The sequence below is a fragment of the Chroicocephalus ridibundus genome, chromosome 9 (assembly GCF_963924245.1).
Source record: "Chroicocephalus ridibundus chromosome 9, bChrRid1.1, whole genome shotgun sequence".
NCBI classification, from domain to species: domain Eukaryota; kingdom Metazoa; phylum Chordata; class Aves; order Charadriiformes; family Laridae; genus Chroicocephalus; species Chroicocephalus ridibundus.
The window spans coordinates 15,261,057-15,288,764 of NC_086292.1; the positions used below are offsets into that span (position 1 = coordinate 15,261,057).

The window sequence follows — 27,708 nt, forward strand, 5'->3', positions numbered from 1 at the left end:
GTCGGCCTGTGGGGGTCCGCCCGCCCCCGCCGCAGCCCTCTGCCCGGCAGGGTGCCCCCGGAGATCTCCCTGTGAGGCGCCCAGCCGGCGAGGGGCTGAGTGCCGTCCCGCCGGCTGGCACAACGGCGGGGGCCCGTCTGCTTTTGGGGGTTGGATTTTGGGTTGGTTTTGGGGAATCATCCAAGATAGCGGAAACTGTAATAGACGTAAGAGCAGTGCAGGTTCAGAGAAGAAGAGGTAGGACTCAAGGGAAGCGTTACGAGAAAGGTCTTGTTATCTGTCGCCTTTATTAAAATTCTGCCCTGTGTCGCAACCTGGTGGTGGCGCGAGGAGCGCATTGTTTAGTTCAGGGTGGCGGCTGTGCTGAAGCCAGGGTGTGTCCAGCACCTGCACGGATAATACATGACTTTATCGCAGGCATGCTTTAGGGTTTCGTTTTTCTAATAGAAAAACATGAGGTGTCTTAGTTTTTAGAATTTAAATTAAAGCACAGTTTGGAGGAAGGAAAGGGGAAAATTAATTTTCATGCAGTAGCTGCTTAGGACAGCAATACATGTTTTAGCAGTGCAAATGAAGATGTAGATAAGTGCACATTGTTACTGTAAAGCATCACAGACTATATTTTGTTATTGATGCTATGCAGTTTTGCCCATGGAAAAGTATCATGTGCATACTTTTTTCCACCCAGCATTTGTTACTCTGGCTTAATACAAAATTTAAGTAACTTCTCAAAATTCACTGCTCTGTAGGAAGAAAGATATCTGCGGTGTTGCTACAGAATACATTTTTGGGGCGAAACCTGGTGACTTACGGAAAGATGAGACAAATATTTGTTATTCGCTTAGATACTATTTTTAGTTCAATTTTGTTTTATTTGACATGTTTCAATCCATGACATGCTTTGGATTTGTTTATATTTGAAAGGTACCAAGTCCCATTCTGAATTTGAGTTAGAACTCCATCAGTTGCGCTGGAGCTGTGCCTATTTTCACTGGCAGGAAAAATGGCTCAGTGAACTCAAATTACATAAGAAATATCACTTAAAAGGTGTGCTTTTTCCAGACTGCTGAGGAACAGCAGATGTATTTTATTACAAATGAAAGCAGTGCTGTATTTTATGGGTCATACACATAAGGCCAAATTCTGGCTGGCAGTTAACATTTATCCACATGCCAGAAAATCTGAAATTTGAGGAGGAACACTGGCAGGGAATTTTTGCTTTCATATCCAGTTCTCGTTCCATGTTCCCACAGAGAAACACTCATCAGGTACTGGGACCAGGACCCTGGAGTAAGCTGGGCTCTTTAGTTAAATCTACCCAATTAACCGAGACCTATAGTTAGCACGTCATTCCCCAGCCTGCGCTCTTTTGTCAGTGGTGGGAAATAAGCCCCTATAGAAGGTGACTTAATCTACCTGGGTGTGTAATAGGGATTTTTATATGCCAGATCAACATTAACAATTTTTTTTAATATCTATTAAATAGTTAAATGATGGTATCTAGTGGTGGTTTCCTGTAGTACCTTTTACTTCAGGATTTCCAGACGTTTAAAACCATTTTGCAAATAAATTTCAAAGTCCACCTCTCTTTGGAGGGAGGATTATTTCCCAGAAAAAGGATGCCCAGGTGTGCAGAATAACGGCTTCCATCAATTCATGCTCTTATATCCTGCTGGTTAAAATCTAGAAAAGTGAAATCCAGCTTTCTCTCCACTAGTTTATAAATGAAATTGCAATTTTGATTATTTTTCTCTGCTTTGCTCCTGTTTTACATATAGATTTCCAAAATTTAGCTGTTTGATTTTAATTAACCTATTTTTCTTTACCAGAAGAATCTCACCACTTAATTCCTGCCTGCATCTCTTTTAAGTTAATTTATTTGTGATAACCCCATCAGTCTATTGGGAATATAAATCAGCTGTGTGGGTCAGCAGCCGCTTGGTAAATGAGTGCCCAGCTGCTAACAAACTCTGCCGCTACCATGTACTACGTCCTGGCTGCCTGCGGGCTTCTAAGTGGAAATGAAAGTGTTTAGTATTGACCTGTGAATCCCAAGAGGCCAAAGGCCTTTCTTCCATCCTGTCCCACGTTGGGATTGCAGATATCCTCTGTTTGCTTGAGGGCTGTGCTCTGGGGAAGGCAAAAAGGCTGGAGGAATGTCTCATGCAGTGGAACAAGCCGGGGGGGGTTGTGTATCAATCAGCAGCAGGGCTGTCCGGCGCTGAATTACTGGAATTTGCACAAAATGTGCTGGGACTCTTTTGTGGACTGTGTCTATCAGGACTTTATTTTGCTTGGGATGCTTATTTGGGGGTCTCTTTCAGGGAGAAAAAATATGGCACTTGTTACAGTCTCGTTAAATTGCCGTATCTTGGAAACAGTCTGGCATCTTGACGCTTTTCCTGAGACTTTATTTATTGATGTTTGTTTAAGTGCTGAAAGGCAGGTGAGCAAGGGGCTGTGGAACTTCACCTGGTGAATGATAACTGCAGGAGACCAGAAGAGCTGTGTCTTTAAAACAACCACAGAAGAAGCAGTAAGACTCACAGGGCTTTTTCGTGTCTCATTGATGTTGCTTCTCCTTGAGGGTAAGTGGAAACAGCATCTTTCCTAAATATAGTTCCAGCTATGTAAAATTGAAATATGCAGCTCTGGACTCAGTAAAACTGCTCCGTCTGTGAGCTGTGCTGGCAAGTTAGCCGATGCTGGCTTATATGTTTATTTTGGTAGCATCACTGCAGCTGAATTAACCCCAAAGAGGGCTGCAAGCTTTAATTTCCCTCTGCTGTTTACATGAGACTGGAAACCCTTGTTTTGCTATGAATGTGGAGTTTTATTCATCAAAGCTGAAGTTCTTCACTTTATATTAAGGCACGTGGTATAGCTCTAATTGACTTTTCATGCTTTTCATGTATTAGGCTGTTCTGCAAACTCTCAGGCCTTACTATACCCAGCTGTAGGAAGCCCCGTTCAGGTTTCAGGAGTTGTAAGGCAAAGCATGTGCTTAGAGTTTCCTGTGATGGAAATGCACCCACAGAATATTGCTGATGTGTAAACTCTGACTTACTGTTTAGGGTTCCTTGACCATCCTCAGTAAATTTCTTGTTTTGTGCAATGATATAACTTGTTAATACTCTGTGTTGCTATTTTTTGTTCTCATTTCCCATCTGTAGTGACTACACGCTTCTGCTTTCCAGTGCCAAATTCGAAAGACATGCCGACCATTTACTTGCTCTGTCCATTGCTCAACCATATAAAGCTGGTGTTTCAATAATTAATTACTACTCTGAGATGTAACAAAAGTTAACAAAGAAGAGTGGGAGAAAGCTCAGACTCACACCTGCTCTCATTCTTTTTGTGTACATAAACTTTATTACTGCTTTGTTTCAAATGAATAGTATTTGTGAACTTAATGGAACAGGGAACATAACTGCAAACTAATATCCAAAAAGTCTCATCTTGAAGTAAATAAATGAACAGATTCTGTTTATTCTTATTCTTCTTTTGTGTGAGTTGAGTTACAAAAAACCTTTCCTGGAACAGAAAATGGAAGTTTTAATGTTGCATATACAAAAATTGTGCAAGTTAAACTTAAAATGTTATGCCTGGCTATTTGCACTGGTGGTGTTTGAATGTTCAGAAGGGAAGCCAACAAAATTCTGCTTCCCTTTGCTAACCATTCACCGCGCGAGCCCAGCTATTAAACATAAAGTACAGGTCACTGATCACAGGCAATGCCATTGCATTAAAATGGCTTTTGGACAGATTTATTGAATATTTTTATATAACAAATGCAACCTAGGAAGTATCCACCTGCTTATGTTTATTCCACAAGAAGAAACCAAAGCCTGTATTCAGCAGATAAAGGACTTCAGAGAAAGTAGACATTTAATGGGGCACCTCCAGCCTCCCTTGGAGCACATCGCAGTGCATGGGACTAGCATGTGGGCGTCCAGAGAGCGCAGTGTGGTTCTCTGTAAGCCAATATATGAGGACTGATCGCCACACTGTGTTGAAATCCCTGAATTAAAATATCCCTGATATCACTAGAAATTATACAGTCTTCAGGAGACAGGATGTGCTCACACCTCTGTCTGAGGTGAAGAATTATTGTGCTTGTGTGTATTGGGTCTGCTACAGCTTTATTACAAGACATTTACAGTCCTAAGTTTTAATGCAGGTGCACTGCAGTTTGCTTGCTGTAATCACACTGATTCACTTTCCTCTTTGTCTTTTGCTTTATTTGGGGATTACAGAACTCATGACAACAGTAATATTCAGCATTTGGTTTGTCCAGGCTTGTGTAATTTCCCAGTGGGTGGGTTGCCGTTTGGTCAGGGGACTGGGAGAGTTGAGTAAACAAGCAGAAATGGTGAATGAAATTAGTTTCTTCCATCCTCCCGCACAGCTGAGGCTGTGTGTGAGCATGAAGGCAAGCACCAAGAGCAGCAAAGGAGAGGAAGCAGCAGATACCACTCAACCTTCCCAGCAGTCAGACCACAGCTGAGGAAAGGATGGAGGTTTGCAAAAATGTTGAGGTGACCCATGGGCGTGACCATGCTCATCCTTCTAGGGCAGGTCTCTGCAGGAGTTTGTTCCTCCCACTGTGAAGTACCTTCCAGTATTGTTATATGTAATGCTCAGAGCAGGAAAAATCTTCAGCTGTGGTCTCACGAGGAAGGTTTGAAAGCTCCTTGGAAGTCCTATTGGTTTGGGCTCCTAATTAATGAGAAACAACTTCCATGTCATGGTTGATTCAAGGAGACTTCATCTGGTTGGACTTAGCCTCTGAATTTCTTAGACTGACCCCACTGTACAGCACCATAACCTGGAGATTTTCTGCACAGATTTAAGGATTTCACTCTAATTTGATCACCTAAAAAGTAATGAGTATTAAGAGTATTATTTCATGGAAGAAATCTCGTCACGAGTGTGAATCTGATTTGCAATTGTTGGAGTTCTGGATGTGTCTCTGGGAATTAAAAATTTGGAGTTTAAATCAGAAAAATAGTTTTTAGATTACCAAGAAGGACAAGTATTAATTGTTTTATTGAGGCCACAGTTACAGGCTTCTCCAGTTATAACGATGAAGAAAAATATTAAAGGCCGTTTAGTTTACAAGTCATTTAAGCAATTGCTCAAAGTGTTCAAGCTGTTACTGACAAAAGCAGTATCCAAACAGAAGTTGGTGCCAAAATGCTTAAAGTGGTACTCAGCCTGGAATTGCCCTATAGGAATTCTTTAAGACCATGAGTATTAGGCAGTTTTTAAATGTAAAGCTATAGTGCAGTCTGGTGCAACTCTTGCCTGAATGCTGCGTTGCGGGGGAGCGTAACCAGGTTGCTGTGTTTGCAATGAGAGCAGTATGGAAACTATATGGAAGCTGTATGGAAAAAGAGTAGGTGCAAGGCAAGGACAATGTGGATCTTTTGGATGTTCCTAATATTGATGTGGGAGGGAGTATTTGCCAAACTGTCTCCATTTAGGCAAGGTATTAGCGATAAATCTGTGATTTTCAAGTTGGTGAAATGTTAAGCAATGAAGCACAAAATATAGCTTGTATACATTCTCTGCAACTTCCTGATGATGAGAGTGTGGGTACAGAGAATGTCTTATTTTGATTTATTCTTCTTTACTCATTTCTTATCAATATTGAATTTTTCTTATTAATATTGAATTTCCTTACTGTAATTTTGTTCAAATTCTTGTTAAAACTAGATTTTTGAATGAAGTCCCTGATGTTAAATTAAAAATCCATTCTTACCTGGGCTCTGTGGGGTGCCTATGAGTTAAGCAGCACAAAATTCATCCAGCTCAGTGCAACACAAAGTTAGTTTCTCAATATATTCGTGGCCTGTGATATACTGAGGAAAAACTCACACCATGGCTTTGAATTTTAGGGGCTTTTCCATTCCTGCTGTTCAGAATAGCTGTGAGTGCAGTCCTTCCCACCAAGGGAAGTGTGATGAGGGGCCTGGTCTTAATTTCAGTTCAGATTAAATCTTCTTGCTAAACTGCCTGTCTGCTTTACGTGTTTTCTGTGTTTGCTTGCAGGATTGCATATGCATGGAAATACGTACTCTTCTGTCCTGGCTTCTTCAGAAAGAAGATCAGTGTTTTATGCACAGACTTCACTTGGCCTATTAAAATGTAATGGAAAATGCAGGCAGTGAGGAGGAGAAACTGAAAAATAAGGTGATTATATGTGAAAATATAAGCACTTTCCATTCTGATGGGGGAAAAGAGATTTTGCACATTTGTAAATGAGAATGGCTTTCTCCTTCAAATTTTAGATAATGCATGTAAATAAATGGCTGTTCTGATGTTAGTGGGCAATATCATATTTACATACCAAAGGTAGATATCATTAACACTTAATATTTTATCTTTTCACAACAAGCTGATTACATGCAGTGTACTGGTAACTTTTTAGGAGCTTTTCTATGTGTGTCCCACAGCTTTTGTTGGAGAGCTGTATCAGTTACAGTGTAGAACCAGCTCAAATGAGGACGTATATCTGAATTTTTTTGGCGTGAGGGGTGGAGAGGGAACCAAACTGCCATTCTGGTTTATCTTTTTTGGAGAGGCTCCTGGATATTAATTTGCTTGTGGAGCAGGATGCTTTTAATGAACTCCGTTGGCTGCTTTGTGCAAAAAGGAAGATTTTTTTAGGGTAAGCAGAAGAAAGGTAAACTTGGAAAAGAGGGCGTAAAAAAAAGGTGATAACACTAAAACGTCATCTGGGTGATCCCAAAAATCATCTGGATTATCTCTAAACAAAATTCCTGGGGTTCAGCATGGCACACCAAAGAGTTTCCTCAGAGGAAGTCAAGAGCTCCTGCAGAAGTAATCCACTGTATTACTTCTGGGACTGCCTGTGGTCAGAAGGTAAGTGTTCCCCCGGGGGAAAGATGCAGAAATCATTCGTCTTCTGAGAACTACATGAGGTGAAAAACTGATTGCTATATCCTGCCTATAGTATCAAAGTCAAAAAGTCTTGGAAATGGGTGTTGGTAAGGGATTAGATCTACTCATGGTTTTTGAAGAGTGGGGATTTACAGAACTAGACTTGTTCTAGGTCGGCCAGAAGTGGTAACGCAGTGAGAGCCAAAATAATTTTTGGAAAGAAGGCACAGAAGGGCAGTTTATGTTTGAAGGATTACTAGTGTAGGGGAGAGCATCCCTGCTGTGCTGCCGGCAGCCGTGGCTCTGTTGCTGCGGGGTGAGCAGTGCTGCTCGTGTTTGGGTGATGGGTGAATAGCTAGGAGGAATGCAGAGGAGCATTCGCGGTGCCTACAGAGGCAAAGTTTGAAAGTTAACAGAGACAAGAATGGGCTATTTTCCAAAATCAAATTACCTATTTAGGGCACTATGCACAATCAAAAGGCATCCTCTCCTTTAAGAGAAAACAAAAACATGCTGAGAATGGACACGATGTCTCTGCATCTAAATAGTTTCAGGAAATATTAAGCTTTCATAGTATAGAAATAGAGAAAGAAGCTTTAGCCTTTCTGAGGTCAGTAAACAAGACAAGTATTTATTTGAAAATCTCTTTATTCTTGACACAGATCAGGAAACCACAGGTAGAACTGCTGTGGCCAAAGGTAGCCCTGTCCCTGCGGGGGCTGCTGGCCCTGGGGTTTGTGCTTTCTTCGGATGCCACGCATCTGGCGTTTTCTTCTATGAAAGAAAGAATTCTGCTAGGATTACCTGAATTACACTGAGGAGTGGAAATTGGTGGGAGTCCCAGTGGTGGGAAATCTTGCAATCCCTTTGCAGTGAGAGGAAAACCTCCGATGAGTTTTGAGCTTGGCAAATTTTTTTGGGAGGATTATATTATGTGGTTCTCTGGGCTGGGTATTTTTGGGAGGCCCCAGTCCAACACAGGATTTTCATGTGTTATTAACTGTAAGCTATGAAACCTTGAGTGATTATAATTGAGTAAATTCTTAAATGATTTCTTGATATGAGGCCCAGATAATTTGGAAAGTTTTTGCGGTACTGTAGCTAAAAGGTGCACTGCAAATTATTTTTCTTTCCCCTCATATAAGGCATGAGCTTGTTCAGAGTTTCTTTCATAAATTTCAGTGGTTGATCCATGAATTTCAGGAGGTGATGGAAACTGAGACTTAATTTACAATATTTATGTTTTTTAAATGATACATATATTCATAGTGAAAAGGAGGAGTATACTTAGAAGTAATTACATGTCAGGAAGGTAAGAAGAAAGATTTCACATCTTTCCCTCTCAAAGTAAGTAAAGAAAAATAATTTGTTGCCATTGACTAAGGAGTATAAGGAGTTAAAGCAATTAATTTAATATAACGTTTTCATTGCAGGAGCCTGAATTGTGGTCACTGTTACTGTATCACACAATACTTTGTTCTTCTCGTAGTCCTTTTCATTCCAGCAGGACCAAGGTACCCGTTAATACAGTTATAGGAATCAGATTCTAGCCTGGAAACCTAAAAATGTGGGAAAGCACATTACATTAGAAAAAAATGAAAGCATGTCAATAAATGTATGATCAAATGGAACTCACATTAAAAAGTGGCTCGATAACATCAATAGCCATTACAAGAGGAACAACATGTGTTGTGTTGTCACAGAACTTTGGGAAAACATTTTGTCTTTGGCTTTTCATTTATTTATAACTAATATATATATCTAATATATAACTCATAACTAATATATAATGATACATGTAAGAATTTAAGGGGAGGAGCAAGCTTATTTACATAGAACTTTAGGGTAAAACTATGCAAAACAGAAAAATGAGGAGTTTCAAAATCCTAAAAGCAACCTCGAGGTTCTCACTGTGATGAAATATGATGTCCAAAGTATTTGCAAAGAGCCTTTTGTTATCCTTGCACAAGTCTAGGTACAGCGAGCTGATAATTGGGCCAAGAAGGGCAATCCAGCTTTTAAGGAGATGCTCGAAGCTTTGCAGGATCAAAGGCACTTTGCAGGGAGAGGCTGCACTGATCCGTCTGCACAGAGCTTGTTGAAGGGTTGCAACCATCAATATGGAAAGGAGCAGAGAAGCAAGTGAAGCAGGGTCATTAAAAACTCTGCGCAAGGTACTGGATCAGGCTCTTTTCCCCTCTGTTAACATTTATTTTCCTTAAGAACCGCAGTTATGCTCTGTTCAGACAGAGGTTTGGTGAGCAGTTAAGGTAAATAAGTATGATGCATTGTCTTTTCACTTCACCTTTTAGCTGTTGCTTAGTCCTTAAGGTCTTGATTTTATAAGTTAACTTTATTCAGAAAATGGAGCATATTTTAATGTTATCCTCTCCGTTGACCTTCCTCAGATGCTGTCCCAACTCTGCTGTTTATTTCTGGTTCCATTATCAAATAGATATTGATTCTACACACAAAAACATTTTCCAGACAGTGCTATTGAGCTCAATGTTGCAGGTCTTTTTTTCCGTCCAAGACAAATGTTTCATTTTTGGCTTAAGGTAAATGCAAGTGAATACTAACTTTCTCACCTGTCTCCTGAAAATAGCAAAAATCAAAATGTATGGTGGTGGAGGGGAATGGGAGGTTGGCAAAAACCTCCTTTTCTATGTCACCACATGGAACAAGTCTTCAAACTCCCAAGTTCAGCCCCAAATATTTCAGCAGAAAGAGTGAATGTGATGGTTTGTCATGCAAGCACAGGCTCAGAACTGCTTCCACTGCACTTAGTTATGGCTGAGTGGTTTCTTAATTACTACTTAATTGCAGTTAAGAGCACTGTATTCTCCCTTCTTCACAGTAACAAGGGATCCTACCTCCTCACCTCTTCCTGTCCTCCCCATCCCAGACCCTGTAGAATTGAACTATGGAATAAAGATGGAGAAACCCTTGTGGGATATCTGTCTTCCAAGTATCTGTCCTGCTGTTTTGTTTATTTTTTAAATATACAAAGGGAAAAGTGTCACCAAGTTTAAAAAGCTTAGTTTGCTAGAAGACCACTCTAACGAGAGGAGCATTGCTTTGCTTTAAAGTCAGCAAGCGTGGTAAAGGCACAGTGTAAATTCAAATTAACCATGGTAAAATACAAAGAAGTCACTCCTAGAGTGTATCACTGCGTCTCTCCTGTCTACTGAAGTTTATCCTCCTTCTGCTCACGTGGTAGTGAGAAACTGTGGAATAATTACTAAATTGGCCAAGAATACAAAAGTACAGCATTGTTCACACATTAAGGAAAGTCATAAAATCAAGAGGCTTCTGAGGTAGAATACAGCCGCAGCTGGCACACGAAGAATGCAACATCTGCGATTCCCTGTATAAGGTTGTTTGGGAAACTACACGAGGGATGGAACGGAACACGCTCGTTCCGTGGCCTTCCCTTGTGACGAATAGCAGATATGGGAACGAGATGGTACCACGGAACAGATAAGCAGCCTACACGCTACCTGAGCCAACATTTCATCACATTTTGATGAAATGCTGTCCTTTGTGCAAACTTTGCTCATTATAATGTCATTATAATACCAAAACACACCTCCATCCCGAAAGCTACCCGCCTCCAAGGTGCGACCACTCCTTCTTGAGTCTACGCCCTGAATTTCTCGTAAACTATACCTTTAATTGTGAAGTGAGAGAATTTTACACCAATCGTAATAAAAGTATGTATGACTAAAGTCACTCAAACTTCACCTTGAAGATTACAAATAAATAGTATAAAAATAGCCCGAGAGATGGGGGATACCCAGGGAAGACACCATCGCAAAGAATTACATCACTGATTTCCGGGATCAGTCGAGGGTCTGAGCCTTTCTTCCCCCCCATAGGGGCGCCTTTGGGTAAGACTTAGATGATACCAAGTGTTTCCTCGGGGAACTTAGAAATTTCTCTAGAGAATCTCTATCCTATATTTATAGCCAGGCTGTATTGTTTATAACTTTGTCGTGCATTTTGTATACTTAACAATATCTTTATTTGCATGTGCTTTGTGGACAGTGTATTTATCACCAGCAATCGGAAGAACCTGTATATCTGTTGTTTAAATAAACTGCACTTTGTTTTTAAGTAGCTAGTCATTTTGGTTTCTCACTGAACGCGACCAAAGACTTGAGAGTGACCGTGCTAGTTCAGGAGCACGACTAGACTGAAGGTGCAGTCCACTATTAGTGTGTCCAAATCGTAATAGTTTAATACATGTTAAACGCGATTGGACTGATAGTGCTGAATTGGGCATCACTCAGAATTTAAACCTAGCCGCACCTAGCCTCCCACCTCGGTGAGGAGTGTTAGAAAGCAAGGGGGTTTATCTTCTGCCAAAACCGCTTGGCCCCTTTTCACGCAACAGAAACCCAGGATCTGTGTCTGCATGATGTTGAATTCTGACTTTGCAGCAGCAAAGTGGGTCGACAGCTTGTTATTGGCAGCTCAATTTTGGTGTCGTTTAGGCAGCTGAAGAGAAACAAGTAGGCCATCGATCAGTCTAGCAACAGCCTGGGGCCTCCATATTTTAATTACATGTGTTCTTTGGACCAAATTCATCCCTGTTGAAACATCATCAACTTAAACGAAACTCCACAGTGGAGGAATTTGGCCCAATATGTTTTTTTTCCTATATTACTAATACATCTGATACTGGTGCAAATAACATTTCTTCAGGGAAGCATCTGCAGGAGGAGCCTCTGCCTGTTTGGGCACATGGTGCCAAAGGGTGCGATTCTTCAGCAGAGTCTCCCAGCTGGAAACTAATGGACCAGGGAGGAGAGTCAGAGTGAGGTGGAGCGGTTGCTCTTCTCTTTGCAGCAATGAGGGTGAGCTGAGCTCCGCTGTCTCCAGCAGTGCTACCAACCACTCGCCTTCAGCAGTGAGAGTGGGAGCAACCAAATCCCCGTGGCAGACGGCTTCCAGGGCAAATGGAGGGGCAGAAGCCAGGATCCAAAGCTGCAGCTGCTGTCCTAGCTGGGTCCTTGCTCTCCTCCATCCTCCAAGCCACCAGGGTGAGAGCCCTGCAGGGCTCCCCAGTGATGCCGCTGCTGGGAGACGTGATCCCGGAGAACATCAGCTGGGCTGCTGAGGAAGCCCAGGGCAACGAATCCTCAGAGCACACGTTTTTCTCTCCGGATTATCAGCATGTTCAAGTCCCCTTTGAAATCACACTCTGGATCATGCTTGCGTCCTTGGCCAAAATAGGTAAGGCATCTTGAGAGGGTGAGGAAGGATGGGAGTCGTCTTGGTGATGGTGTGGAGAGGGGTGGCCTTTGCTTCACCTCTTTTCCAATCTTGGAGCCTGAGATAAGATGCCAAGTCCTAAGGATGCACGTATTGTGTGCCAGACATACTGCACGTACGGAAAATAACTACCCAGTTGCATTTTAGTTTGGAAATTATGGTTTTCCATCTAGAAGTTTACACCTGTGCATGGTGTTGCTATTAGTAGGAAAACTGCCGGGGTTTCCAGGAATTTTATTTAACTGCAGTATACACCAAGGTGTGTATTCATCTTGATTAGCTTGCCAGCTAAACTACGTGCAGGTTGTCCACTGACATCTTCATCTTAAAATGAAGACTCCTTGGACTTAAAAAAGGGTGCTGCATCTGGCCAGCTACAAGGAATAATTCAGTCCATGTGTGGGGTGTTATACAGCCTAAAATAAAATCTCTCTGCATTCAAGGAGATTATCTGTGTAATGACGCCTAAGAAATTACATTTTGTATAACTTGGACCTATCTTTTTTTTTCCCCTGCAAAACTGGGCATAGAAAAGTGGAAATTATATATTCTTTTGTTTTTATTCTCCAGGAATTGTGATCACTTCTGTTAAATTACTGCAATAAAAGTTATTTTATAGCATTTTTTCTTTTATTTTTTTCCTCAGAAGGGAGAAGTCTCTGAGATTCATTTAGATCAGAATTTCTTTCAGATGGAAATGGTCTTTTCGTTTGGCTATTCTGCATGTTATATGATGAGATCTCAACTCTATTAACATGCATGAAGAAATAATAATCACAGATTTTTTTTTTCTTACTATTCCTATTCCAGTTGGGTCTGTTTCAATTTCTTTCTTTTAATAACTCACCTTGAGTACTTGTGGTGGTTGTCAGCATTTCTAACGTTGGGCATTGCACAAGGCTGGCTTGATTGAACTTTTTTCAATGTTGCCTTTAGCTTTAGTTGTTAATTATTAGATAATATTAAAAGTGGCATTTTTTTTGATGCATAGAATCTGTATTGTTTTTAAAATTAGCAATTGCTATTTACATTAGTGTTGAAGATGGCCTGTTCACTGCATTACATCTAAATGCTTTTTTATTTATGCAGATTATTTAGTTTTTCTATTTTTGTATTACCTAAAAATGTATCTTTAACCTTATGCTATGATGAAAAGCAGTCTCAACAAGCAGTAGAACCAACAGTAATATTAGAAAGTTTGGTATTTCCAGTAATCTTTCAGATTTTCTAGCCAATTTCTGATTGAGCAACTTCATCTTCATTGTGTGCATTTATTACTACTACTCCAAAGCCTGCTGAAGGACTGAGCAGGGGGAGCTTCCTCGCCCTAACAAGGACCTGGTTGGTGCTCTTCAGCCAGTTTGGGCTGATGAGATAATACTTTTTTTTTTTTCTATTTATCCCGTTACAGGGTTTCATCTATATAACAAGCTGCCTTCTGTTGTTCCCGAAAGCTGTTTATTGATATTTGTAGGACTCATCATGGGGGGAATCATCTATGGCTTGAACGACAAGTCACCACCTGTTATGGACAGTGACATCTTTTTCCTCTACCTGCTGCCACCCATTGTCCTTGATGCAGGGTACTTCATGCCCAGCCGTCCCTTTTTTGAGAACATCGGCACTATCCTCCTCTACGCAGTTGTGGGGACAATATGGAATGTGTTTGGGATCGGCTTTTCCCTGTATGGGATCTGCCAGGTGAAAGCCTTTCGCCTGCAGGATGTGTCATTGCTCCACAACCTACTGTTTGGCAGCCTGATCGCCGCCGTGGATCCCGTGGCAGTGCTGGCAGTCTTTGAAGAGATACACGTCAATGAAAAGCTACACATTTTGGTCTTCGGTGAATCGCTCCTGAATGATGCAGTGACGGTGGTAAGGACTAGCCTTTATTTTGAGTTTTTAATGTTCAGAGGAAGGATGCTCTGGTGCTGAGAGTTTCCCTGCAGAGGAAAAAGGCATCAACAGCCTCTTCTAGCACAGGACTCCTGGTCCTCTTCTCTGACCTGAGGCCCTCAGAAGCTTTCAGGTGAACATCTCTTCTATTGTATGTCTGGAGACAGAAATGCATGTGAGTGCCACAGCGCTCCCCTGATAGGAGCCTGACCTCCAGAGAAGGATGCTGACCCTGCACTGGCAGAAATCCCAGCAATGTATTTTAATGTCATTGCTACATATGGCCATGTCTGATGAATATCTTGTTAATGGGTGTTTTTCCTCTTTAATTTTTCATCCAGGTGCTCTACAAGCTATTTCGATCTTTCTGTGAAATGCCAACCATCAAAACCGTGGATATTTTTGCTGGAGTTGGAAAATTCTTTGTGGTTGGGCTAGGAGGAGTTTTAGTAGGTCTAACTTTTGGGATGACCGCCGCCTTTACCACGCGATTCACCAAGGATATCCGTGTCATTGAACCGCTCTTTGTCTTCCTGTACAGCTATCTTTCGTACCTCACCGCTGAAATGTTTCACCTTTCGGGGATTGTGGCGTAAGTATATTCCAGCATCTGATCTGTCCAGGAAAGCTTTTTGGCTATATTTACTGAGAAGTATCATAAAAAGTTTTAACATAAATTTGCGTAGTTGGAAATCTGGGTATGGCAGCAATGTATATAAAAGCCTGTGGAAGAGCTGGGAGTTGTAACCCCATTTCACACATTACACAATTACACATCAATGGTAATAGCTGCAAGTCACGAGCAATCCAGATGACTACTGCAGGGCAGGCTTCAGACAGCTGATTGGTTTGTGCAGGTGATTGAGGAATATTTATTCGAGCTCCATGTTTCTTGTTTGGAAACCCTGAATGTTCAAGCAGTGAGATGTTTAGTGGGTTTGGCAGAGCCAGAAGGGGCCTTCTTGGCATATTTTGTTATTTTCCATGCATGGCCCAGTCAAAACTAACACTTAGATGTGGTGTTCAGTGATATGGTGTAAGGGAGAACTTTGTAGAGTGGAGTTGATGGTTGGACTCGATGATCCCAAGGGTCTTTTCCAACCTAAATGATTCTATGGTTCTATGATTTGAAGAGCTGCAAGGAATATTTAATCAAATCCTCATAAAGGTTTGGTCTGAGTTTACAGACATCTCTTCTAGCACCCTCGTCCTGATCTGCTGCCCTGCCTACCAGCTACCTTTGGGTGATGGACCCAGAGGCGTGCTGAGGCAGACCTTATGGTGACAGAGCAAAGTGAGTGATGGGGCAGGCATTGTGTATCCCCTACAGAGCTGAAGCCTGGAAATATTCCTACTGTTGGGGAGTTGAGGGCTCTGATGGAAATCTTTGGAGATTCAGACTTACTGCCAGAAGAAGTTCAGACACAGCTCATGAGTTTTTCTGGTTTCCTGAGTGTGAGGGTGTCATCTATCATCTCTATCTCCAGTAATGTTTGAAACCTGCTGACCAATTTCAGCCAAAGTTGTCAGAGAACAAGGTTTCAAAGGTACTAAACCCAAACTGCTTGCAGTTTACTACAGCACAGTCAGTCCTATACAGTCTTCAATCTAAAAAACGCTTTAGAGCACTTTACTCTGAAGCTTTTGTACAACCAGGTTACAGCAACGTGGGGCAAACAAGGACTGCTGGTGTCCTACAGCTGAGTCCCACGCTGTATCTCATACTACCTCATGTATTTCAATGCAACTTTTTGGATCGGTGAAGCAAAACAATTTGCTTCTGTAAATTCAGCATTTCACAAACTGTAATTTATAGATAATACAGTTAATTTTTTTTTCTTTCTACTGGGTAGGTGTTTCAATAAAATAATAATTTTGGGCCAGATCCTTCAGTTTTAAACAGGTAACTGAGCTTTGGCTTATCTCATGCTTTTCTCTTGCAGAGCAGGTGCTGAGAAAAAAGTAGATATAATAATCCTAATAGTCAAAGCAGAGACAGATGAAAAACAGAGTCAGTCTTTCTGGTTTCTGTGGGCTGGTATCTGTTGCATTTGGTTTTCCTGCCTAAACTCAGTCAGCTGGTGCCGAGGATCACAACCAACTTTCATATTTCCCTGAAGACTATAAAGTGCACTTCTGCTGCATTGATAGCTACAGTGTAAACAACTGTAAATCTGATAATAATGAAGATAAAAAGAAACTAAAAAAGTTAAGTCAGGTACCAGCTAGAAACAGGAGTATCAGGGAGATCTATTTTAAAACTAGTGGTACTTTTTGGATAGAAACCATTCCTATATCTTGCAGATTTTGTTTCCTTGAATGGTTAATAGGAGCAACATTCTAGCATTCTGAAAACAATCCTAGCTTTGGGAATAGGTTAAGAGAAAGCCTATTTATAGGAGTGTAAGACAGAACAGTGAAACAAATACGCTGCATAATCATCATGGAGCAGAAAACGTTCAATCCTAATGGTGTCTCCTTCTATCAATCACAATCTGCTGTACCCATTATGGAACCCATTTTCTATTCTTTTGAATAATGCATTGTTTCTAAAGCAAAACAATTGCAAAGGCAGCTGATTCCTGCACTGCTGGTCTTATAATTGCCAAATTATAAATGCTTCTTTTATATATCTTGATTTCACACAATTCATTCGTTTGTGATCAGGGAATACTGTATTATAAGAAGCAGATCTTGGCAGTTTGTTTCTTTGAAAAATAACTTGATTGCCAAAACAGTCAATTCTACATAGTCCAAAAAAAAAGTAATCTGTGAATGCAACCCAATCTGCTAACCAGTTCTACAAATGCTTTTTAGTTTCAGTTTCTTTTTTTCTTTTTTTTTTTACCCTTGCCCTGGTGGCAGTGCCCTTCTTTGAAGTTGACGGAACAGGTCAGGTTTATTCCTTGTGAATCTGATGTGAACCCATATCTTTTTCCCAAGAAGTATTCCCAGACCATGGCTCTGGAAGTCACTTGCCCATAAATACTTGTTTGATTTCTTAATTCCTAGCTGGAACTATTTTATCCACTATTTATTAAGGCAGATACAGAAGCAGAAGAATTTATTATTTTCTTTTTAGCCTGTGATGCAGTCCCTGTTACTTTTTCTGGCTCAATGCTTTATGCAAAGTGGGTCAATCTAAAAAGGATAAATCAAAAAAGAGTTATTTCAGAATATTTTAAAGTATTGGTACATTTCCTTAGGAGATGAAAGGTGTGAACTCAAACAGCACTAGATGAAAAAAGGGATTTGAATTGGTCTCATGCTGCTGGATAAAACGGGATCTCTTTCCCCAGTAAGAGAATCGTGGCTTTTCTGAGTGTGACCTTTCATATCCTGTACTTTTACTACAAGTCCTCTCCCTGAAGACCTGTTTTAATTTCAGACAAACCCAATTGTTTCTTTCTCCTTCAAAAAAAGTATGTTTTTTTTTCATGGCAAAGAGGAAAACGAGTAAAAACTATTTTTAAATTAAAGAAATAGAAGCGTATGTGTATGAGTTGGATTTTTTTTGTTTGAATGCAAATTCCGGTAATCAGTAGCTCACAGTGGGTGAAAGTACATCTTCATTTGAAAAAAAATTTTTTTCTTCTAATTTGTTATTTGTTGTTCCAGCCAAATATCTGATAAGTATTTTCCCATAATAACATTGCTGATTTTCGTAGTGCTTTAAGTAGAGCAGAAATGAATATAGTTGTTGTCCTTTCCTTGGTCTTGGTCCAACAATAGAGGTTGAGTTGTGGCAGTGAAGGTCAGTGATGATTCACTGATGAGCCAGAAGGAAAGTGATCCTTAGTCTGCTTTTGTTAGCAGCAGTGCAGATTAGGAGCAGCAATGCAGTGGCCCACAGTGTCTTCCTGAAATAAATAAATAGCTGTGGAGGAGAAAATTGTTGGCGTTGGTTTCACACAGGTTGTAAAACCTCAACCACAGCACAGTCAGCTCCACCCATTTGCAAACTGTCCTGTTTGTTGGTGCCAGGTGGCAACCCTGTTTTTTTCCATCAATGCCCAAATAATGCAAAGAATCTGTGAAATTCTGGGGTTAAATGTGATGTTTTCACTGCAAAGCAGTACTTGCATGGCTGTTTTCTGAATAATTCTTAGCTGAGAGGATGCTTTATGGATAATGTGCTGTGGAGGCCACCAACTATCTTAACACCTGTTTGCATATATATGGGTCACTTACCTGTCCTGGTCACAGCTGGTGTTTAAAGTCAGTCTGCCAGACCCAGGCACACTTCTGCAAGCTGAGGATCTACTTCTCTGTGGGCTTGTCTGCATGTGATATAATGTAAAGAGAGTCACCATGATGTCCCCTGTGAAAGGAATTTTTAATGCAATAAAACTCCATGTGGCTGGCCTTACCAGACACCAATGGAAATCAGATCTCAGAAACGTAAAGCCGTTTTGTTATTGCTGGTACAATATTTAGAATAAAATGCTTCTGTGCAGGTTAAATTATAAAAAATGGAGCTTCGAATCTTTGAGCACTCAATTGTTTTGACCTTCTAAGATTGCTGGCCTGAAAATGTGTTGATTTGAAAAGCTGATGAATTAGGCTAACGATATGTACCCTGTAACTTGAAGAACCAGTTATCCATGAAAAACTGCAAGGCAGAAATTTTAATTGGTGCTGCACACTTCTGAAGTGCCCTTGGATATGCAGTACCTGAGGTCAGATGTTCCGACTATAGCAACAGCATTTCTTGGCTCTTCGTGCAGCCTTGTGAGTGTGCTTCAGCATTTTATTGTCTCTTGGTTGCACGGAGTCAATGGCTTCCTAGCTGTGCCCAAATAATATACAGTGCAAGTCCAGTCAGGCTTAGAAATATACAGTGTGAGGTACATCGTATGCTTGAGTTTCTCCAACTTAGATTAGCTTTGGTCCCTTGGATGAAGGAGTACAGCATTCGGGCTGCTCTTAAACTGCACCAATTCTGAGTCCTACAGGAATCTGCTGTAGTAACCAGATATCAGACAAACTCACAGGAGTCCTATTTACACATTTCTCATGCTGAGAAACAAGTCTCCCGTTCCCTCAAATGTCTTTTTCTCATTCAGGCAAAATAGGTAATGTGGGCTCCTAAGCATGAAATTCTTCAGCCAAGATGGTTAGAGTTTGGCAAAGTTAAAGAACTGAAAACAGTGTATTGTGACGGGAAGAGTTGGGTGTAGTTAATTGTAGGTATTGCTGTGTATCTGTGATAAGTGCAATAGATGGTGAGTTGTTAATCTGTTAAAAAACCAGATTCAGACAGTCTGGTCAACCTATATAGTATCTTATTGTCCTGTTTGTCCTACCGATGTTATTGGACTGATTCAGGAAGTGAATCACTACCCAGTGAGATGTTTGCAAACATCTAAGACTTGATGTTTATTTTTTATAAATGACAATGTGTCAATTTTGTGTGCTTAAGTAGAAAAATTTGTTGTTTCATTTTCTCAGTATCATCGCTTGTGCCATGGGCATGAAACGTTACGTGGAGGCCAACATCTCTCTGAAGTCTCACACCACAGTCAAATACTTCATGAAGATGTGGAGCAGTGTGAGTGACACCCTCATCTTCATCTTTCTTGGAGTTTCCACCATTGGAGAAAATCATGAGTGGAACTGGCCATACATTTGCTTCACTGTCATTTTCTGTCTCGTTTGGAGAGCACTAGGTATGGTGAAATTATAGATTTTATTTTTTTATATGTATTATTATTTAAGGGAGTGAAAAATGTGATTCCATTAAATGGGAGAATGCTTCTGCCCGCACCATCATCCTTTCCTGCTCGCACTGTATGTGATTATCCCAGATGTGAATGCCAGGACTGAAGTGGGACACCCCAGCCGATGCTTCCCTCCTTCTCCATCACTTGCTCAATAGCAAGCCTTGCATTTTACTGCAATTTCCTAATGTTTCCTATGTTTTATTACAATTAAGTGGTTTTCTCATAAATCATTTGCTCAAATGAAAAGAAGCTCTGAGTGAGTTTGACTTTTTTTAGTTCAAAAATTCTTCATTGCACACCAAAAATCCTCTGTCTCTCTAAACACAGCTCTTCTGATTGCATTCCCATATTATGCAGCATGTTATTAAAGAAGGGCTCAGCACTGCAGCCAGGAAAGAAACCCCTCTTTCCATTCAAAATCCCCCTTGAATTAAATGAGAACATGCAAACCAGAAAATCATCTCACACATCTGATGCTGAATAGGGTGTCCCTTTTCTGCAGCACCTTGCCGGAGAGCCGTAGGTGTGCTGGGAGGACGTGAGCTGGGCAGGGTGGTGCACGAAGCTGGGCTGGGGAACCCCTGCTGCGGAGGCGGTGGTGGAGATTAGCCCCGGACCTGCTCAGACCCGTCCAGCAGCTCTGGACATGCTCAAGGCACTGATGCAGAAATGGGAGGCGCCCACGGAGTTTCCTTGCAGGAACTGGGGACTTTTGGGCTGACAGTGCTGGCATTAGTGTGCAAGCTCTGTTCTAGGCCTTTATTGGACCTTCCCAGTGCTCTTAAATGAGAAATGATTCTGCTGAAGCCTGGGGACTGGAATTACTTTGATATGAGAGGGAGAATCGAAAAAGCAAAATATATTTATTGCATGACAGCACTAGTACTCTACTGTTACCCAAGCAGTAGGGAGATTTCCTTCTGCTCTTTCTCAAGGTATATCTCCAGAAGAAAATATATTCTGCTCAAAGTGATTGATTGTCATCTGTTGGGGCAAAATGGCCTTCAATTAGTTTAAGGAATTCTAATAATAATTTAAGAGGAAGGATTAAATTAAGCAAAGGGCTCAAGTAAACTTTGTTCCTTTAAATCATTGGCACTGCCTGGGCTTTACAGTAGCTGCAGATGTGATCTGAGGTATCCCTTTTATTTATTTATTTATTTGTTTGTTTGTTTGTTTGTTTGTTTATTTTTACGTTACAAAGAACCTTGAAACTGAAGGCACCAACTCCACGGAGCTCCAGAGACGGGGAAGGTGTTGTAAGGTTCAGTTAATGGAGTTCCCTGTTCTTGAACATCCCAGCTTTTTTATTTTCTTCAAACCAGTCTGATATGCAATCAAACTTCGGATATTTTTAGTTGTACGTGTGTGGGAAGATGTCTGATATGTACATTACAAGTGCACTATTTTTGAATTTTTTTTGTTTTACAAGCACCTCTTAGAAAAGCAATAGTGATGTGGATCCAGCTAATTCCTAGCAAAAGCCAGTGACAGTCTGTGTCATCAGTTCTCAAAATGGCCATTAATCTTCAGAAAATAAGATGTTTATCATATCTGTTGGTATCAAGATCATAGCTTACTGATTTAAGGCCTGACTCTTTGTACTTTTCTGCATCTGTGTATGTATTTGCAAATGACTATAAATTACATCAATTGCTGCCTTAAATTCATACAGTATAAATCTTTGAGTGAAAGATTTGTGAAGAAACAACATTAACACAGGCAGGATATAGCTACTTATCCAAGCTACTGCTTTGAAACTTTTGGAAATTGGAAGGTAACTTGTGGCTAAATTGTTGCTGATGGTTTGCCTTGAGAGCATTTATAATCCAAGCAATTCAATCATCTGTTATCACCAATTAGCAAAATCAATTAATATTTCAATTCAGTTCTCGGCATCTGGCTCTATATCATGATACAAGTAAAGTTTCAGATGGCACATGACCATAGAATAGCACTCAAAACTTTAATTAACTAACATCAAAATGAATGTGCTAATACATCATGTGTTGCCAGTAATTACTGTTTGTTCAGTATTTAGCTGATGCTTAACACCAAGTCACCAGGTAATTGGTATGTTCTGGCGATCCACAGTCATGGGAGTGGGATGGCACTGAAATTTCCCTGCAGAGTTCAGCGACCTTTGGTTTCCCAGCTGGACTGTGATATGCACAAGGCTGAGTTAAAAACCAAGAAGATTTGCTACAAGATGAGTTATCTAAAATTGGATAGTTGTATCAAGTCCCCAAAACTGTGGCGGGTCAATGGCATTTGTAATCTCCCAAATCAGAAATGTGTTGGGGATTAATTTTTTTCTGGCCGAATCTAATGCAAACCTGTTACATCAGGCTGGAAGAAAAATGGCGTATCGGGAATACACAACCTTGGGCCCTGGCCAGTTCCTCTTGATTGGTGTTTACGAGTTCAGTAATGTTTTACTGTAAAATAAGATTGTGAGTTTTATCTGATTGCTCTTTTTGTTTGACCTACTCCCATCTTCTTTCCTGCTTTTCAGGGGTTCTTGTGCTGACTTTCTTTGTGAACAGATTTCACGTGAACACCATCACCAGCAAAGACCAATTCATTATAGCATACGGGGGTCTCCGAGGAGCCATTTGTTTCTCTTTGGTTTTCCTGCTTCCTGACTTTCACAGAAAGAAGCTTTTCATTGCAGCAACAACTGTTGTCATCCTCTTCACCGTGTTCATACAGGTAAAAACAATCTCGATGTCACCAGCAGATGTAAAGAATGAGCATGATTTTTTCCTCAGACAAATAACAAGTACTAAAACATTGGATGAACACAATGATTTACCAGTCATTAAAAGTTTCCCTCCATCAAGCCATTAGGCATTTAAAAATTTAAAATTATTACCGAAAGAGGCAGAAGGTGTGAGATGTGTCACACGTCCATGAGGTTCACTAGCAGTTGTTGATTTACAACATGTGCTGTAGCATTTTTAATGATAACTTGTCCCATCTTTGATCTGGTCCATCCTTATTGGGGTAGCTGTGGTGAAAATTGGGAAGAATGATACTGGCATAGTTTTCCTCTCTAAAGCAGTGCTTATACACGTTTCTTGTGAGAGCAAAACCAACCTGAATCAAAGTCTACAAATAATTTGCTGTTTGAGCAAGGTAAGAACCACTTATTATTGTAGGCCTTGTCATGAAATGAAATGCTGCCTGAGCCATGCAGTAACGAAGTTTGGTTTTCTTGATCCCAAAGGATCAGGAGGATACTGGGGATACTCCAGACCCTCTGAACATGGACAGCAAGAATTTAAAAAGAGGTTTATGATTTGGTTGTCTCAGTTTTGGTAGTTCACAAGGAGGACAATTTAAAGGACCAAATTTTGAAGGAGTGGCTTCTTAACATTTTCTGACAATGAATTCCATTTTATTGGGGCATCCAACAGCTAAAGCAACAACAGTCATTAGTTCTTTATCAAAATATTTTGTATGGGTGTCTGAGACATTTTCACATTCATGCAGCAAAGCAGCTGCAGTCATTAACTCTTCCACTGGAAAAAAAATGTTGTGTATGTTACTTGTGATAAAAGCAAGGAAAATCAGAAGCAACTAAAAAAAGTCACAGGACTTTTGATTTATTTGCCTCTAATTTTTCTTTTATAACTGATCCCTAAGCCCTGTTGCTTTTTGCTTTCTCTTTCTGCCCTAGTGATTCTTGGGTTGTTTCCTACCCAGTGGTAAAGCTTCTGCAAGTGTGTGCAGCCTGCCCACATCACGGGGTGGCCGTGGACACGTCACCTCCCCACTGCCATGGTAGGAGAGGGAGGTGGATCCTCACAGCACTGGTTGCTCTGAGGTATTGGGTTTATTGTTTGGTGCACAAATGTACTATTTTTTTTTCTTCTTTTTAAAGATTGATTTCTGCTGTGGGTGTTTTTGCAAAGCCCAATTCTGTAGAAAGGCTGAAGGGGCACCTGCAGGTTGGCCTGCTCTTGGGGAGCATGTGGGAGGTGTCACATCTGCCCCCTGCCTGCAGTTGTATAGTGGGCAAGGACCCGGGCTGGTCAGCCTGTAGCTGGGGCAGGGGCAGAACTTGGTGCTGGTATTGCTCTCCTTACTAATATACTTTTATTTTTCACGGATTCTTAATTAATACCCCTCCAGGTGTACGCTGGAGAAAGGTTTTCTCTCCCTTAGGAAGTTGTAAGGAGTTCCTGTGCTTCAGGGCGGGGTGAAGCCCTGCTCGGGACGATCAGCCGCTCTCGGCATTGCTGTGACATCTAGTGGTAACAGCATTTCTGCAGCCTTCTGTGGGATGAGGATTTTGGATGTGTCTCCCTGCTCTTCTCTGCCCAGCAGCAAGTCTGCAAGGGCGAGGTTCCTTTTGGGGATTTCACCTTTTCATTCACCTGGCAAAGGCTGTCATGTTTGAAGGAGGATGTGGTGGAAAAACTGGGGTCGTGTGGTCCTGAAGTGAGGAAGGTTGATGTCTGCCTGGTGTGCTCTGTCACAAAAAGTTAAGAGTGTGTCTCCATAGGCCTGAAGCAAGTGGGGTGGGCGTCTGGGAACAATGCTGTGCAGAAAAGCTCCCTGGGAGCTCCTCTGCTTAAGTGCACGAGGTTCATGCAGAGCTGCTGACCCAGGGCTGCCCTCCTCTTGCCCTCGGATGGAAGGAGCAGAGCAGCTGCTGGGGCTTTGGGAGATGGTGGGTCACGACAACAGCAGCCCCACAGCTGAGCATCACCCCATGAGAGCAAATTCCTTCCGTTTGGCCTCCCTGAACCCCTTAAGCGTGGGTCTTGGGCAATGCGGAGAATTTGGGTTGACTGTACTTCCCCACATCCACCTAATTCACACCATGAGCTGAAAAAGTGGTCAAGTCTGACATGCTGATGGGCTGGGAGCTGAGTCCTGCAGGGCAGCTGGACCAGGCACACATTTCAGACTGAAAGGAGAGAGCAGGGGCCAGGGGTGGGGGGACCATAGTTAGGTGGAGGTTGACAAGTTTTAAGATGCAAATGTGGGTCAGAAATTGAAAAGATACGGTCACTAGGCACGTCCGCTCATGCAGAGACGCTCTTGAGTCTCAGACAAAGGTTGTTCTAAGGCAGCAGCTCCATTCTGCTGAGGCTTCGGAAAATCCTTCCCAGGACCAGGAAAAGGGCTTTTGTGTAACCTCAAAGCTCAACTGGTGATGTCATCTCTATGCTAAAGGGTGAGAGTTAAACAGGGTCCCCCGTGGGTATGTGTCAGCGGGGTGACCCCTTGACCTTCAGCCTTTCAGCAGGAACATAGCATCTATAAAGACAGACTTTGCTCAGGCTCCAGATACCTGCAGTATTGTGTAGCTGAGGCCACCACGAGAATGGGGGGGGTGGCAGTGGGGCTGGGAAGTAAACTTGCTTAAAAGCTGAACCAGAAAGATATTGCTGTAGCTCAGCACAGAAAACATAGGTAAATATAAAAGAAGCAGGTATTAAGATGAACCTTCTGAAACCTGGGTATGCCAATGAGTCCTACAGCTTCTGAAGTCCATGGCACTGCTGCCAGCCACATCGATGGATGCAGGATTGAAGAGTGAATATCTTTAATATCCCAGCATCTTTCAGGGTGCATGTCACTTTGGGTGGAAAGGACAAGTGAAGTATTGGCTACAAAACAACTTCTGTGGCTAGTGGACTTTTTTGTTTATTTTTGTTATTTTGTGCAATATGTTTTCTTTATATTCTCAGTGATATCAATATAATCTTGGCAGAGGTGTCTGTGTTGAGATAGGAAAGAAACTAGGGGAGAGATGATTTTGGCCCTTTCAAGCTGGAGAAGGCCAGCAAGTCATCTTGTTGGAGCACAAATCCTTTTAGTTTTCTTGAAAATCCTGACCACACTGTCTGAAAAGCTTTGTGCTACACAGACTAATGACCAACATGTAAGCAGTTGGGATTGTCCGTACACGGGTCTGTGCATTACACAACCCAGGAAACTCATCTATTTTGGCCTTAGTTGCATAAGGCTCTTCCCACAACAAGCCTGCTTAATAATTTTGAGAAGGTTGATTGAGCAATTGTCAAGTCCTCAGTGCTTCCAAGCTGGCCTGGATATGTGCCACACAGACCAGAAAGTCCTCCAAGGAGCTGTGGGCTTGTCTGGAATGTCACAAAAAGCCTTTATTGTTCTGCCTTTCAGTGCGGTTTAGAAAAGAAATACCACGTTCTCCATTTGAAGTTCACTCTCTCAGCCTATTGGCCTCTGACCTCTTCCATGAAACTGTTAGCAAATATAATGGTGAAGAGTTGGGGTTTTCTTTCATTTGCCGCCTACACAGACCCACTAGCTACTGGTTTGCAAGGAGTAGAAAAACTTTGTGAGCTGTGATAGAGCCATCAGCATCAGGTGATGCACTTCAGATGAGTTGTTTCTGCTGGGTGGAGGAGCACCACAGGGGACCTACAGGTGTGTTGTGAAATGACATGTGGCCTGAAAATGACAAGTGGGATTCCCATAATGCTCTCAAGGTCAGGAAAGGCCAAAGGAATTCAGGTGTTTATACATTTGGGAGTCCTGGTCACAAAACTCCAAAATGTCACTTTAAAATGAAAACAAATGCAGCTGATTATCCAGTGAAGGCAAGAGAGCAAATTACATAGTCTCTACTTATTTTTTGTAGTATCTGTTATTTCTAAATTTGTGAGTTTTATTTTATTTACTCTGAATAGCTATGCATTTTTTATTGCTATTAGCTATTAAAATGACACATTAATTGTTTCTGCAATTAAAAATGTGTTCAACTCTCCTCCGTGCCAGCAATTGTGACATTCAGAAGTCATAAACATCAACTACTCCATCATTTTTGCTGTAAACATGTCCTAGAAAAGTCATTTCATACTGAAGCCAAACTAAGAAACACACCACAGCAGCATTTTAGGAATTCTCTCATGAGGCTTAAAGGACATTAAAACTCTTCCCTTGACCCTTCCCATCAGGTGGATACTTTGATTAGTAAACTTTGCCACTGGCTAGCCATCCGAGATTGTTGGAGTAATGATCTGTGACACATAAATACTCAAAAAGTTAGCAGAAAAATGCTGGTGGAGGCTGCGTGCTGTGAAGTCTCAAGGACTATCATAGTTTCAGGCATTTGAACTTAGAACGTTCCCAGCCCCTTTCCATCTGCTAGGCTACAAGCAATAGCAAACCACAGGCTTGACCCTGAAGCTATTGGTTGACTTTTTGTGGTCTTGAGATGCCAGATATGGAGAGTGGAGCATTTCTCCTCTCTGCCTGTATGTGAGCTCCTGTTGACACTAAGAACACTTGATGTGAAGAAAGGATGGTTTTTGTGTTTGTGGTTATGCTGCAGGGAATGACCATCCGTCCTCTCGTTGACTTGTTGGCTGTCAAGAGGAAAAGAGAGAGTGCTCCCACAGTGGGAGAGCAGATCCATATTCGGGTAAGTGATGCATCCATCAACACATGGCCAGAGCTTTCCAATATCCTTTGCTGATAGCAATATGGTCCTTCTGTAATGTGGTGTGCCTCCAGGGACTCTACAGGTCTGCAATTTTACCCGAATCCTCTGAAGGTCAGTCCCTTTCTGGGTTTGAAGTCCTATGCAGCTTCCTAACTATGGGTTATTATTTGCATTGGAATAGCAGCCACCTACTCAGTCAGGCTGGAGTTGCATTAGTGGTGCACAAACATGACAGAAAAAGATAATCACTCACCCGAAAGTTTATACTTGAACCTAACTCTATCTGTTTTGCTTCTCTGGAAGGAGTAAAAGAGTGAAAGTTCACCTTGCTCTTGTCATCCAATCCATATAGAGGACTTCTTCAGAGAGCGGGTCAACTTCATGAGAAAGCAGGGTATTCTGCACGCCCAGCTGAGGCTTTGCATTTGCATCCACATCCAATGTAAAATTCTTGCTCTCAAGAGC

General features: G+C 41.5%; 1 protein-coding gene across 1 annotated transcript in view; it reads left to right on the top strand.

The window, feature by feature from the left end:
- Positions 1-27,708, top strand: part of LOC134521200 (sodium/hydrogen exchanger 2-like) — a 47,289-nt gene that overhangs the window by 6,847 nt on the left and 12,734 nt on the right. Inside the window, exons 3-9 of the mRNA XM_063347391.1 lie at positions 2,434-2,588; positions 6,055-6,195; positions 13,595-14,058; positions 14,421-14,671; positions 19,531-19,748; positions 22,318-22,514; positions 27,133-27,222. Coding sequence (XP_063203461.1) covers positions 13,666-14,058; positions 14,421-14,671; positions 19,531-19,748; positions 22,318-22,514; positions 27,133-27,222 — 1,149 coding nt within the window. The 5' untranslated portion in view covers positions 2,434-2,588; positions 6,055-6,195; positions 13,595-13,665. The remainder of the gene's footprint in view (positions 1-2,433; positions 2,589-6,054; positions 6,196-13,594; positions 14,059-14,420; positions 14,672-19,530; positions 19,749-22,317; positions 22,515-27,132; positions 27,223-27,708) is intronic.